The sequence below is a fragment of the Podarcis bocagei genome, assembly GCF_964188305.1.
Source record: "Podarcis bocagei genome assembly, chromosome: 17".
Taxonomy (NCBI): Eukaryota; Metazoa; Chordata; class Lepidosauria; order Squamata; family Lacertidae; genus Podarcis; species Podarcis bocagei.
The window spans coordinates 27807079-27821063 of record NC_138143.1 but is presented as its reverse complement, the minus strand read 5'-3'; the positions used below and the strand labels follow the sequence as shown (position 1 = coordinate 27821063).

Sequence of the window (13985 nt, the reverse complement as noted above, 5' to 3'; positions counted from 1 at the left end):
AGGACCCCTAGAGGCAGCAATGGCCAGGATGCTCCCAGATAGTCCTCTGTAGGGTTGTTAACCTACTTGCTCTAGACAGGATTCTGAGTCCTTGGAATCTCCATGGCAGACAGTTATGCAAGGAGTGAATGCATTCCTAGCATGAAGCTAGTGCCATATAGAATAGAATAGAATAGAATAGAATAGATTCTTTATTGTCATTACACAAGTGCAACATTGTACAAAGTGCAACGAAATTGGATGCCATCCCTTAAAACATCAAAAGCAAAACAACAACAACAACCAAACAAACCACATTCCAGCCACACCCACACCACACCCATCAAACTCCCAGGTCACACTATCGAGTTACAGCATTCAAAAAGGCCACAGCTCTTGGATAGAAACTGTTTTTCAGTCTATTTGTCTTTGACTTGATGTTTCTATATCTCCTGCCAGAAGGCAGTAGTGCAAACAGACCGTGTCCCGGGTGAGATGAATCATGCAGGATGTTATTTGCTTTCCTAAGACAACGGGAACCGTACAGTTCTTCCAAAGATGGGAGAGGATGACCAATAATCCTTTGGGCTGTGGTTATGACCTTCTGGAGCACCTTCCTCTCCCTAGCTGTACAACCGGAGAACCAAGCACAAATACAGTATGTAAGAATATAGGGACACTTGTACCTGCTACCCTACTATATATCAAGCCACTCCCCAACACAGATGCTTATCTATAAATGGGTTTTCGTATTATCATGATCACCTGGATAGCTCAGATGACTAGAGCATGGTGCTGATAACGCCAAGGTTGCAGGTTCGATCCCCATATGGGACAGCTGCATATTCTTACATTGCAGGGGGCTGGACTAGATCAGGGGTAGACAACCTTTTTATACCTACCACCCACTAATGCATCTTTTTGGATGGTAAAATTTCCTTACTGCCCACCAGTGCTCGATGGAAGGATTGAGCTTGTGCCATAGAACCCTCTAGTGCCCACCTAGAATCCTGAAACACCCACTAGTGGGCAGTAGGGTCCAGGTTGACAACCCCTGGACTAGATGATGCTCAGGGTCCCTTCCACAATTTTATTATTCTATGTGTTTATCAGTAAAGGGTCTTCCCTATCATCATGCACTGAATGATTGCTTCCGTGTTTGGGGTGCATGTGGACAGCGTCGCCAGCGCAATTCCTGATTGGTAGGGTATGGCAGCATTTCCAGGGATGCAGAGGGTGCTGTTTTCCTGTTTTTCTTTATTACATACCACCCTTCATCCAAAGATTAAAGGGTCATTCACAGCATAAAAACACAAAACGTTCCGGTTGGGTGCCTTCCCCTTTCCATGCATAGGATATGGTGGTAATTCTGTCAGTGTATCTCCTGGTCCTGACATAATACATATATAGAATTGTTCTGTTAGTGAATTGCCTTGTACCCTTCGTTATTTTACATTTTTCAGTTGTCATGTTATTCACAATCAGCATGGCCTGTTGGTCTGAATAAACTGCGTCAATTCCTCTACAGAATGATTCTCCAAAATTTATCATTTCCATTGTGTGTGTTTTTCATAAATAACCATGAAACGTTGTCAAAGGCCTTCTCTGCATCTATAAACACCAGCGCCGCTTGTTTTTCATTCCTGACCTCCAGATATTCTATAATGTCAATTATATTCCTTATATTGCCTTTCATCTGACACCCTGGTAAAATGAATTAATATGGTGTGTCAGCATTGCATAACATGTGGGGAGAAGGATAAGAGGAATTGGTACTGATTTCAACCTTGTTATAGAGTATATAGCAGGCCTTTTCAGGGGTGTTTCAAATATAAGTGATTTCACTTAAATGCACAGTGCCTTGGAACATAACCCCTGCGTAAATTGGGAGTTGCCTCTACACTACATGCTTTATGCCTGAATAGGGCAGACGCATATTGTTGCCATCGCATCCAGTCTGGCCTTGGTAATGTGATGCTACAACTTTTGTACAGGCCTCCTAAGTAGGGCACTAAACAGAGAAACAAAGAAAAAACAGAATATGGAATAAATATTTTATTACATTAATCATAATAAGCTGTGCTGTATTCCTAACCAAAGAATATTCTTAAATCAACTTTGGAATGCGGTTGTAATTTCAGGCTTAGCAGCACGAAGCCACAAGACTGTAATTAATATAGTAAATCACACTCTGGAGTTTTCTGTGGAACCTGACAGTACTCAGGTGATATATTGCTTATAAGAGGGTCCACACAGTTCTTAGGCCCTAAGCAGGATTTCTTATATTATTATATTGCCAAAGGTAGTGAATCACAGATGCTCTGTTCTGATTTATGTGTTATATCCACTGGAGATGTAAAGATATAACATGTGAGCTATTGCTGTCAGCTTCTAATAGTGCAGAGAGAACCCATACAAACTGCCCAGGGAATCTCATTTTCATGGTGTTCTCACCTTGGAATGAGCATAGCTACAAAAAGACTGCTTTTACATGAATGTTCCCGTTTTCTTTTCAAATTTTGAATCAGATCAAGTTTCTGACTTTAAAAAAATAATGTGCCTCCCATTCCCCCAGCTTGCATTCTTTCTGATTAGGCACAGTATGAAAACTTGGAAACCTCTCCAGTGAATGCTGTTGGCAATTTGGGGCAGGGGAAGGGGGTAAAGCCTTGCCAGGAATAAAGGATATCCAAAATCAGGAGCCATTGCCATCAAGATCAGGCAGATACTTGTTCGTATCAGCAATTTCTGAATTTCCAGGGGACCTATTATTTATTTTATTTAAAATATTTATAGCATGTCTCTCCCTATAACAGCTCTAGACAGTTCACAACAAAAACACAACAAATAAAGATCTGGAAGCAGAGCAGTGGGCTACTTTTTCATTGGTCAGCTGAATACCAAAGCTGCACTTTTTCTGGAGTAGATTCTAATCTTTAGTGGGTTTATGAACTAGGGTTCATAGCTTAGTGGTAGATCTTGTGGTTTGTATGCAGAAGGTCTGAGGTAAACTGAAGCACACCCAAGTATGGCTTCAAAGGACTCCTGCCTGAAAGTTGAGAAAGCTGCTGTTTCATCATTGTTGACGATATTGAGCTAGCTCAGGGTTTCCCAACCTTGGGTCTCCAGCTGTTTTCATACTACAATTCCTATCATCCCTGACCACTGGTCCTGCTAACTAAGGATGATGGGAGTTGTAGTCCAAAAACAGCTGAAGACCCAAGTTTGGGAAACCCAGAGTTAGATGGAACAATGGTCTGACACAGCATAATGCAGCTTCATACTTTTATATATTTCTTAATTATCTATGCAACCAGGAGTATATTTATTTACAATGTTTACCCTCACTTTTGGGACTTGTTCACATTTGAGCTGGATCTCACTTGGAATCCATGTTTTCTCCATTCAAATTTGACTTCATCAGTCCACACACATGTTGATTGTGGAAATATATATGTCTGTGAACATCCAAAACATGTAAATTGGTGGCAGTCCGAGTTTCATAAATTGTGCTAGTGAACATTGGCCATAACCATTACCCTCCTTATCTAATTAACTCTGGACTTGGCTCAGCTTTTCTTCTTCATACATACTTGCTGTTAAAGGGCAGTGTTTGTGCATATCCCCAACGTAATTGTGCAATGGATATTTTTCAGCTCGTCTCCCCGCTCCCTTCCTCCCATAATTGTTTCCGGACTGTTAATAGCACAAACTGAATAATTAAATTCTGGAGAAGAGGGGGGAATCACCTCAGATGTTTTTAATTCATCATTTTGAAAGGGAGACATTTACGATTGCCTTATGTTATACATAATCTGTTTTGCTGTGTGGTTTTCAGATGCCTCCTTGCTTTCCTGTAATAAATATTCACACTATTGTTTAAGCCTAAAACTGGCAGTAGGCTTGTTGCGTGATTTAGTTGGGGCTTCATTGTTTGACAGCTATCATAAGCCAGAAGACAAAATGCAGCAGAATGAATCTATATGTGTGTGTGTGTGTGTGTTTATGTATATCTGTGAATGGAAGCCAAAACAAACAGCATATGCATGCACAGCTGAAGTGAGAATGCAAAGACCAACCTTTCTGACTCTTAATTTGTTTTCCCAGAGTTGCAATTAAATCAAGTGAGCTTCACAGGACAAACCCCAAACAATACAGGAGGCCGGGGAGCAGCGTGTCTATTTGAATTTCTATGGAGCCAGACTACAGAGCAAGAGGAAAGAAAACAGAAACTTGGCACATAAACATATCTGCTCTAGCAACACCATGTTGTACTGGGTGGGGAAGACAAATGCTCTGATTGTTGGGTATGGGAGCAAACAGTTGCCAGGGTGCCATAAGGAAATCCCAGCACACAGAGCCATACATTTTTCTGTCAGTACTTACTGGCAGTAATATAAATAGATGGACACCATGATAGCGACAGCATGATAGGGCAGGGTGGGGTGGGGGATAAAGCAAAGATCACCAGTGCAAGGAAGGAGTGTAAAGCATATGATTTATAATTCCTTTTCTGCAAATGAATCTGCCAGCACTATCAGCTTTGCAAAAACAAAAACAAGAATCTGAAAGTTCATTGCAGGGGAAACAGTATGCAACAAATGAAATCTGAATTCTTCCCATCTGCCCTGTGAAAGGGATGTCACATATTTTAAATTTTAAGCATTGCCTATTTTAAGCATTCTGACTTATCACAAATCCACAGAATACAATCAGCACTCTCCCAGCTAGTTTTCCTGCCTTCACCCTGCCCAATGAACAAGTAAGTACTTCAGGGTTTGCAAATATCCTTTGATTTTGATTTTTTTTAAGGTGTAGGACTGAGCAGGGCTGGATTTAGGTTTGATGAGGCCCTAAGCTACTGAAGGTAATGGGGCTCTTTATATGTCCAGCTGTCCTTTGTCAACAACAAATGGCCGCTGTTTTTTGTGTTGAATACATGGTATACGGTAATTTATGGACCTAATAGATATCTAAAGCCGTTTGCACATAACAAAATATGTATTTCATCAAAGTAATTTTTGAACTTATCTTATATTTTGGAAATGTACATCCAGGGTTTAAAAAAATTGGGGGGGGGGCAAGAGAGTGGGGCCCTAAGCTATAGCTTGTTTAGCTTATACCAGAGATGGCCAAACTTGGTCCTCCAGCTGTTTTGGGACTATGACTCCCATCATCCCTAGCTAACAGGACCAGTGGTCAGGGATGATGGGAATTGTAGTCCCAAAACAGCTGGAGGGTCAAGTTTGGCCATCACTGGCTTATACGTAAATCCGGCACTGGAACTGAGGCAGAAAGATGGCCAACTGTCCTACATTACAGAGGAGAACCTTCTATTGAAAGGTCATCAGAGTACAGTTCTGTACAGGGAGCCCTGTATTTGAAGGCCCATGTTCAGTTTAATAACAAAGAACCATAGGAAGGATGACCAGCAGGAGCTGGGAGTTGCCCCCTAACAGACAGCACAGGTCTTCCCCAGAAGAGAGAGAAAATGTACTGTGCTTTCTCTTTATATTATAGCAATTACTTCTAAATATGCACCTATGCTTATAAATTAGCACATGCAAATTGGTGTTCTCTTTTGTCTTTTTTTTTTTTAGTGTTGCATTTCCTCTTTTTGGGCAGTGTGCAGGTAGCCACAGGTCTGAACTCATATATACCCACTGGTTTTGTAGCTAACCCTGTCCCAACGGCACACAGTACATTACATTAAAGCCACAAGAGTTTGGACATTTCTCCAACTGAAAATGGTGTGCCAGGAGATCATGTTATATTTAGCTCAGCGGCAGAGCTAGGCTCCATTTTTTATGCCAAATGGCCAGTGGCCTCTGAACTCCTCTTTATTTCAAGCAGGAAAGAGAGAGAGGGCATCTGATTAATCCACAACAGTAGTTTAATTGTTCATTTGACCACTTCCATCTGGATGTGACCCTAGAGGCTATCTGCAGAAATCGCCTTAGCCAAGAGCTATAAATTCTGTCATGTAAAATCAGAGCCCAATTTGCCGTAGTGGTTGAGAGCTCTGAATCTTAAGGTTCTGTAACTTTCTCTGCAACGCATGTATGCATGTATGTTTTGATAATTCGTTTGTTAAGATTTATGCTATAAAAAGCCTAGCCCAGTCCTGGGGGCTTAGGATAGATGATATACTTCTATCAATCATGCATGCAAGCAAGCAAGCAAATTTTCACATCACTTGTGATCAGCAACTGGCATCAAGGACGCAACTGACCCTCATGCAATGGAAGACAAAACTTGTGCACCTTTAGTGGTTATACAGAAGAGGAAATTTCAACAGATGCAGCCTCTGTTGCCCCAGCACATTCCAAATCACTATCTAGTGGTACACTCAGAGCAGGACAGGGCTTGTTCTGTACCTGAGGAATGAATAGCAGTAGGGCTGGTTTACCACATTTTGAAGTAACTAATACACATTCACATCTAAAGACAGGGGTCCTCATAAGACCATTTGGTCCGGTTGGGACAGGGCTACAAGATCATTCCACCCAGAATCAAAAACTACCCTAATGGTACCACTGATCACATATGTTTGAACATCTTTAAGTATCTATTTCTCCAGCCAACATGCTAGTTCTGCACACTGCATGCATATTATTATGAAATATTAATTGGGCCCATGTACAAGGCAGAAACCACTTTCCTTTTTTTAAAAAAAGAAGGATGTCACTGTTAAGCAGTGCTATATTGTTAAGTTAGTATATTGTTAAGTCACAAAGTCAACTGTATTAAAAATAACCCGCAATTGTATAAATATTGTTAAATTTAAGTTTGAATGATGTTAATGATGAAAAATATAAAATAAAATTTTAAAAAAGAAAAAAAATATAGTTATTATGAGGCATTAAAAAGTAGGAAATGTTCTTTGCAATCTTGTCTTGTTCATAATTTAATTTTAAATATATCAAAAGGGAACTTGGGGGGGGCAATCTGAATCTTGCCCCCGCCCTCAAACCACATCTAAAATCTGCAAGGTAAGTTGTCTATGGTTTACATACGCATAGCGCTAAAGGACTGGAATATGAAGGATTCCCTTTGGTAAGTCTTTTGAGTAGAGAGGATTGCAAAGGACAAAATTTAAGCCTGTGTTTAAGTTTAATATACCTTTTGCTGAATAGATAACCAAGGTTATAAAATTGGTGAACAAGTTTTTATTTTCAGCATTAAAAGGTTTATAATGGACTTTGGCTAGCTAGCCAGACTTCTATTTAGGATGGATAAACTTTTTTTTTTACCATTAAAGGATTGCAAGGTCCATATAAAAGCACTCAACAGTTACAATGAATCACTATTTATTCAATAAAATCTAAGTCTTAGCAACATTCAGATACAAATACTCTAAAGAAAAGAAATGTTCCCTTTTTTCAGCAAATAAAGCACCTACTGTTTTAAACATCTCACATTTTGCTGCTAATTGTCTTTCCACTACAAGGGAACTATATACAAGATGCAGTATTAAAAATATTATTGGTTCAAAGGCAATAAAACTTTTAGAAAGTTCCAACGTCAAGTTTAAGTTGCAACATAAAAAAAACAAATAAAAGCAAAGCACATTTCAAACTTCACTTCATGACATTCCAAAACATAGAGAATGTTAGACTGAAACCAGTTGTGAAATAGTTCATAAAAAGGATTTCCAACAAGAAGCTAAGAAGAAAACCTATTGACCAGGCAAGAGCAAAAATCTAGACTCCTAGCATACGTATCAGATTGCTTGGCCTAATACAAATAACTTATAGAGCTTTCCAATCACATCTCTGTTCCCTTCCATGCCTGAAGAGGGCTTTGGGACCAGAGCATATATACAGTCTGGATAACTCACTAGGCTAGACCCCAAGCTTAAGCCATTGAAGTCCTAGATCTACTGATAAACAAAACCTACAAAATTTTGGATTAACATTCAAATTGTAACTTCATTAGTTTTAACATGACAGGGGTTGGTTTTGTTTAATGGATTAATACTGTAGTAGCCTCCTTTTTTTCTTTTTTCTTTTTGGAGTGGGGGACAATAGCAATTGATGTCAGTTATATCAACCCTTAAGTGTTGCTGGGTTGCACTTAGTTTATACACTGGTATCGCTCAACCCACAGCTTTTGATCTTCAAATGTCAAAGTATGAGAATGAGAGCCTCTTCCTGTACTGTATAGTCTCCTTGTTCCTTAAAAGAGCTTGACTGGGGTCCTGCTTGAGTTATGCCTGAAGTCTGACAAGAGGCTAGCACTAGCCTTCTCTGTACGAGCTGTAGAGCTCTTTTATTGTGGAGTTCCCTACCAAGTCTGGTTGACTCCCATTTGCCCTCCATGAAATGCAAGGCAGTCTCTTCTGTTCAGGAACAGAACACCATCATGTTGCAATTTCTGCCCATTACTGCCGGAGGTTGCCCAGGAACTGAGCCTGATAAAAATCCCTCCCTCCCAGAAGGCTCACATTCTAAGAACCAGGCATGTGTCCCCCCTCCACATAAGAGACAATTTATGATGCTGCAATGCATCAGCTTGGCCCAGCCATTCTGCAGAAACAAGCCCCACTGAAACACTGGGTCTTGCTTTCATTTAACTGTACAGTATTTGACTGTCATAACACATTGAAGTCTGTGCCATGGCATGGTAAACAAACCCCTTTAGTGATCTCTTTGTGAACTACCTTTGCAGGAACCATCATACTGATTCTTTACCGATATGTTAACACATTTTCTTCTTTTTTTAATGTGACCTATAATCAGTGCTTTTTTCCTGGAAAGGGGGGGGGTGCTACCGCTCACCAACAAGCAGGGGGAGGAACCAGCAAATGGGGGAGGGGTGTGGCCTGACACCAAGGCTGGGAGGTAAGGGCGGGTTAGCTGATTGATGCTCCCTTGCCCACCCACTCACCTACTGGGGTGCTGCTGCCCAGGTGAAGAGGCTTTCCCCGCCTGGCTTTGCGAAGGAGGCGGCAGGGCTCTGGGGTCCTGTCAGAGCATAGCACCTCCTTAAGCTGGGCAAATGCTTCCCAGTCTTGGAGAAGGAGGTGCAATGCTCTGACAGGGTCCAAGAGCCCTCCCTCCTCCTTCCCCCCCCAAAGGTGGCGGTATTGCGTACTGATGCGTACCCCCAGAGAAAAAGCACTGCCTATAATATGATCCATACTTGCACTAAAACTTTTACCTTCAAATAATAATAATAATAATAAATTTTTATTTATACCCCATACTTCCCAGTTCAGAAAACCGGGCTCAGAGCGGCTAACAACAAATTTAAAACACTTAATTGATGCAACAACAAAAAATAGCATAAAATACAGTATAAAACATGAATAACAATAAATTCAGAATTCAAAAATCAATTTAGGGGGGAAATCCATCCAATAAACATTGATCACCAGGGCTAGCTGGCTAAATTAGTCCTATTTGGGCCAGCGAGGAGACCAGGGGAGAATTAGCTGTGGGATCCCAGAGTGGGTAATCTTCATAAAAAGGGGAGTGGGAGGGAAGGAAGGAGAATAAAAGATCAGGCTAAGTTCAAGTTGAAAGCCAGGTGGAATAGATCTGTCTTAAAGGCCCTCTGGAAAGAAGTTAAATCCTGCAGGGCCCTGGTCTCATGGGACAGAGCATTCCACCAGATCAGAGCCATCACTGAGAGGGCCCCATTTTAAAATACCCCCCCCCCAAAAAAACCCCAATACATCATGAGAAGCATTCCAAGTATTGATACCTGGTATTGTCTGTGCCATTGGCTCTGTGGTGATGGCGGGAGCTGTGCTTGGGTGCTGCTGACTGGAGCTAACTTCTGGCTCTGTGCTAGCAGAAGGAGACAATGCTACATCGCTGGGAACCTGATTTGGCACAGGCTGGAGGGCATCTTCTGAGGCTGCTTGCTCCTCTTGCCCAGGGAGTTGCAAGGCTGATAAAGGAATGCTTAACGGCTTGCCAGCATTGGAAGTGCTAGCAGGCATCTGCAGGGCTGCCTGAGGGTTGGCAGCCAGGCTGCTACCAGGCCCTTTACTTGGAGAAGCCAGAGTTACTTTGGGAGGCTTCTGGGAGGAGGCAGAGATGTTCTGCAAATCATATTCAGCAATGAGTGAAGGTGGCGAATGAGGGGTGGATTTAGATGGCACAGGGTAGGAGGCTGCTGGGTGAGCTTTGGGTTTCGACATCTGTGTCAAGGACAACGCTGGGCCGTCGATGCCGCCGGTGATCTCTGCATTAGCCACAATGTAATAATCCTCGGGAAGTTCTTGCTTGATTTTTTTGACGGACACATTGCTGCTGTTCTCGTCAACGACCTGAGAATGGGAGCCTGGATGGAACGAGGAGGTGGCGCCCGGGGCTGGCCTTTTGCGGGAATTGGTCTGAGATCTTTGAGGGCGAGGTTCAAAGTCGCTATCTTCATCTGTCACCGAGGACTCACAGACCATGTCAAAAAGAGTAGCTTCATCTTCATATTCCTCCACGGTTTCGTCTAACTCTGAGGGCTCACTGCAGTAAGAGAAATCACAGGAGTCTCTGGTTCTGTTGCAGTCCAACTTTGCTTTCCCTGGCCTCCCAGAGTAGCGTTCCACTGGGCTGGCTTGTGTGTCCGAGGGCATGCCCATGAGGCTGGGGCTGTCCGAGTTGAAGCTCCTGTTGTCCTGGAAACATACTCTTTCCTGCGAGCCTGCTCTACAGGTTGCCGTCAGGGGCCAGTGATAGGCATGGCCTGCGCTGCAGCCCCACATAGCTGTCAGGTTGCCATGTGAGCCCTCTGAAAGAAGGTGCTTCAGATTTGGAATGAGGGTGCATATGGTCCCGTGGCTGTGGGCCCAGCTGACCAGCTTGGAAAGGTTTTCGGAAGAAGTGTGAAGGCAGTCCTCCATGGTGCAGGCTCAACAGCTCTGTTCCTAGAGGAGACACAAGAAAACTTTACACTGGAACCAAAGTTTGCGGCTGAATTTGACTTCACATTTTACGTGTGTGTGTGTATGTTATTTATGTTTTCCTCGCACAAAGAACCATGTAAAATAGTAAACGCAGTAATCAACAAGTTTTAAAAGGTACTTCTCAGCATAACCATTTATTTCTGCAGAGGCTTAGCTTTAGTTGGTTAAGCATTTGGATGTAGCAAAGATATTAAGGATCCAATCCATATGTTGTTGTCTTGCTCAAGGCTGCAGTCCTATGCAAATCTACTTGAAATCATTGTGGCTTGCTTCTGAGTAAGCATGTTTGGACTCAGGCTGCAATTCATGCTGTAATCAAATGGGCTTAACATGCATCTAACTATGGGCATGACCCTATCAAAGTGAAACAATTTTAGATCACAAATTAGGCAATATATTAGCTCCATGTTTGTTCCCTTAAGTGCAGAAACTGATAGGGATCAAAACTCTAACATGAGGGGTGAGGACTTGAAACCTCTATCACTCCCTATAGCAGGGCTGCCATATGGCTGGGTTTCCCCAGACATATCCAAGATAGCGTCCAGGTGGAATTTCCGAAAATCACGCAAGTGTTTGGGGAAACCCGGACACATGGCAACCCACGTTCTTTTAAAATAGCTCAGAAACTTCCAATTTCTTTTGAAGTTCAACAACTTTTGTGTCTGGATTTTCACTTTTTGGAATCTGGCAAAATTTTCAATTCAGATTGAAATGCTTGAAGTTTGCATGTTGGGTGGCGGGCAGAATCCCAATTTGCTTTAAGGATTAACCCCCTCTCATGCTATGCTCCATGTGGAACAAGGCAATCCCACAAGTAAAACTGGATACTGGTTATGGCAATGCATTCTATGGTGGGCTTCCCTTGCACAGTTTCCTTGATGGGTGTAAGGAGGTTGCAGTATGGGACATAGCTGACAGAGACAGGGCCTTAACACTGCGGTCATCAAAGGGGCCAGTTTAGTGCCCGACACAGTGATGTCCTCAAGTAGCACTCCAGCCGTGGTAGTCACCATGAAGGCTTAAATGCTGCCTTTGACCTGGCACCCTCCTTTGGCCCTCCTGGATTCTCTATCTGTTCTCCTCAGAAATGGTGGGCAGGAACATCTGGTTACTCCCCATCCTGTTTGACTTTGTCACCTAGCCATGGAACAAAGAAAGCTTTGAGCTATCTTCACCCTTGGCCTCCTACTTGCATCTGCCATAGGCACACATTGCAATCTCATGAGAGTTCCTTGGCTCCTCAAGAGGCTTGCTGGACTTCTTAAGGAAGAGTTGCGTTTCTGCCACCATGGAAATGGGGGCTCCCCATCCCTCACTTGTGACCTTGAAGCTCCTTCAAGGTGCTATGCATGCGTTCCTGCCCTGCCATTTCTCCTGATGCATGAGAAGGTGGGACGATGGGACGATCAGGGATGTGGAGTCTGGATTGGCTCCACAGAGGATGTACAGGCACAGTCCTGGAACAACATCCCTAGATCTCTGTCACTTAAGTGAATTGCTGCTTTTCATTCTTATTGGGATAAATGTTGCGCCTGGGGATAATGTTGCAGTAGAGGCTGCAGGTGACCCTTGAAGGACTGAAGGGAACAGAGGACTCAAAATGACAACCTCTTATATGGAGAGTGACTTGTAGAAGGACTATCCAATGAAGATCTCACTTTTAACTGTCGGGGACACCATGGACAGATGCAATACACAGACACACAGACACACACACCCTCTGCACACCTTATCTATCATAATGAGAACACACTTTGAGAAAACATCATTTTGGGGCCAACTCACATTGTGCTTAGTACAAATAAAATAACATTGCAGTCCCAAAATATTTTCCTTTGAAGCTTCTCAGCTGCATTTTATATCGAGTTCTTTGCTCTTGTGAGAATTAATTACTGTTCCGTTTCAGTTTTATTGCCTCACACAGTGCAGCAAGTGTTTGAAAATTCATGCTGCCTCTATTTATATACAACACAACCATAACTGCAGGTTAATTGGGGGGGGGGGAAATAAGTTGCTTCAACGGTGTAATGGCGTTAACAGAAGAGGATTTTAATACTGGTGTTTTGCTTGTTTTTGTTTTTAAATCAGGAGAGACTGCTGTAGCAATGCAGTATCACCAGCAGGTGATCTAATAAACAGTGAACCATTTTTATTAATATATTTTGTTCTTTCCAGTTTACAGAATTTTAATGAAGGATTTCATTTTCCATTTGCTTAAGCCATAGCACAGCACCGCATTCCTTCTAGTCATCTACTACCATTCTGCTACTATTGGCAAGTCTTCTGGGGGAAAAGGTTGCTTTGCCAAGTATAGCATGGCAAGACTTCAGCTACAACTGCCTGCTCAACAGGTGCTGAACAGACTGCAAACAGATTGACTGGTAAAGTGCATTCTGCCATCTGAAGAACACTGAAAAAAGCCCTGAGAATACATACAGTGAGCAATTACCTTTTGCAAACTGTTTTGGGGTGGAGATGAAGGCTGAAATCCTGTGCGCACTTCAAGGGAGTCAGAACCATTGAATCCAGTAGGATTTTGCATCTGAATATACCAGTTTAAGGTAGCACTGCACATGCATCACCAAACACTACTGCCATTTCAATCCCTAGTAGAAAGGCTGGTTTTAATTTTTTTAATAAACGGATCAAAGTTACATTGCACCTCAAAGAACCCATTAAGGGTTCATGATTGCACTAAAACAACAGGAAAAGTTTTGAGCCTGCCTTTGTGCAGAAAGGTAAAATAACACCTCTTCTGCTTCTGCAACCAAAATACACAGTACAGTGGTGCCCCACAAGACGAATGCCTCGCAAGACGGAAAACCCGCTAGACGAAAGGACGAATTTCCCTATGGGCTTGCTTCGCAAGACGAAAATGTCTTGCGAGTCTTGGGATTTTTTTTCGCTTTCCCCCCTTTTTCTAAGCTGCTAAGCCTTTAATAGCCTTTTAGCAGCTAAGCCGCTAAGCCTTTAATAGCCGCTAAACCACTAATAGCGCTAATCCACTAAGCCGCTAATAGGGTTGCTTCGCAAGACGAAAAAACCGCTAGATGAAGATACTCGCGGAACGGATTAATTTCATCTTGCGAGGCAC

The 13985-nt window shown here is 42.5% G+C and overlaps 1 protein-coding gene and 1 long non-coding RNA gene across 9 annotated transcripts in view; one reads left to right on the top strand and one right to left on the bottom strand.

The window, feature by feature from the left end:
* KIAA1958 overlaps positions 1-13985 on the bottom strand; it is an 80233-nt gene that overhangs the window by 44881 nt on the left and 21367 nt on the right. For all 8 annotated transcript variants that reach the window (XR_014003287.1, XM_081176392.1, XM_081176389.1 and 5 more), the window contains exon 2: positions 9688-10852. Coding sequence is in view for 7 of the 8 variants with exons in the window: in XM_081176392.1 (XP_081032518.1) it covers positions 9688-10828 (1141 nt within the window). In the remaining variant the exon portion in view is untranslated. The remainder of the gene's footprint in view (positions 1-9687; positions 10853-13985) is intronic.
* LOC308577107 overlaps positions 1-13985 on the top strand; it is a 134469-nt gene that overhangs the window by 106671 nt on the left and 13813 nt on the right. The gene's annotated exons all lie outside the window — the stretch shown is intronic.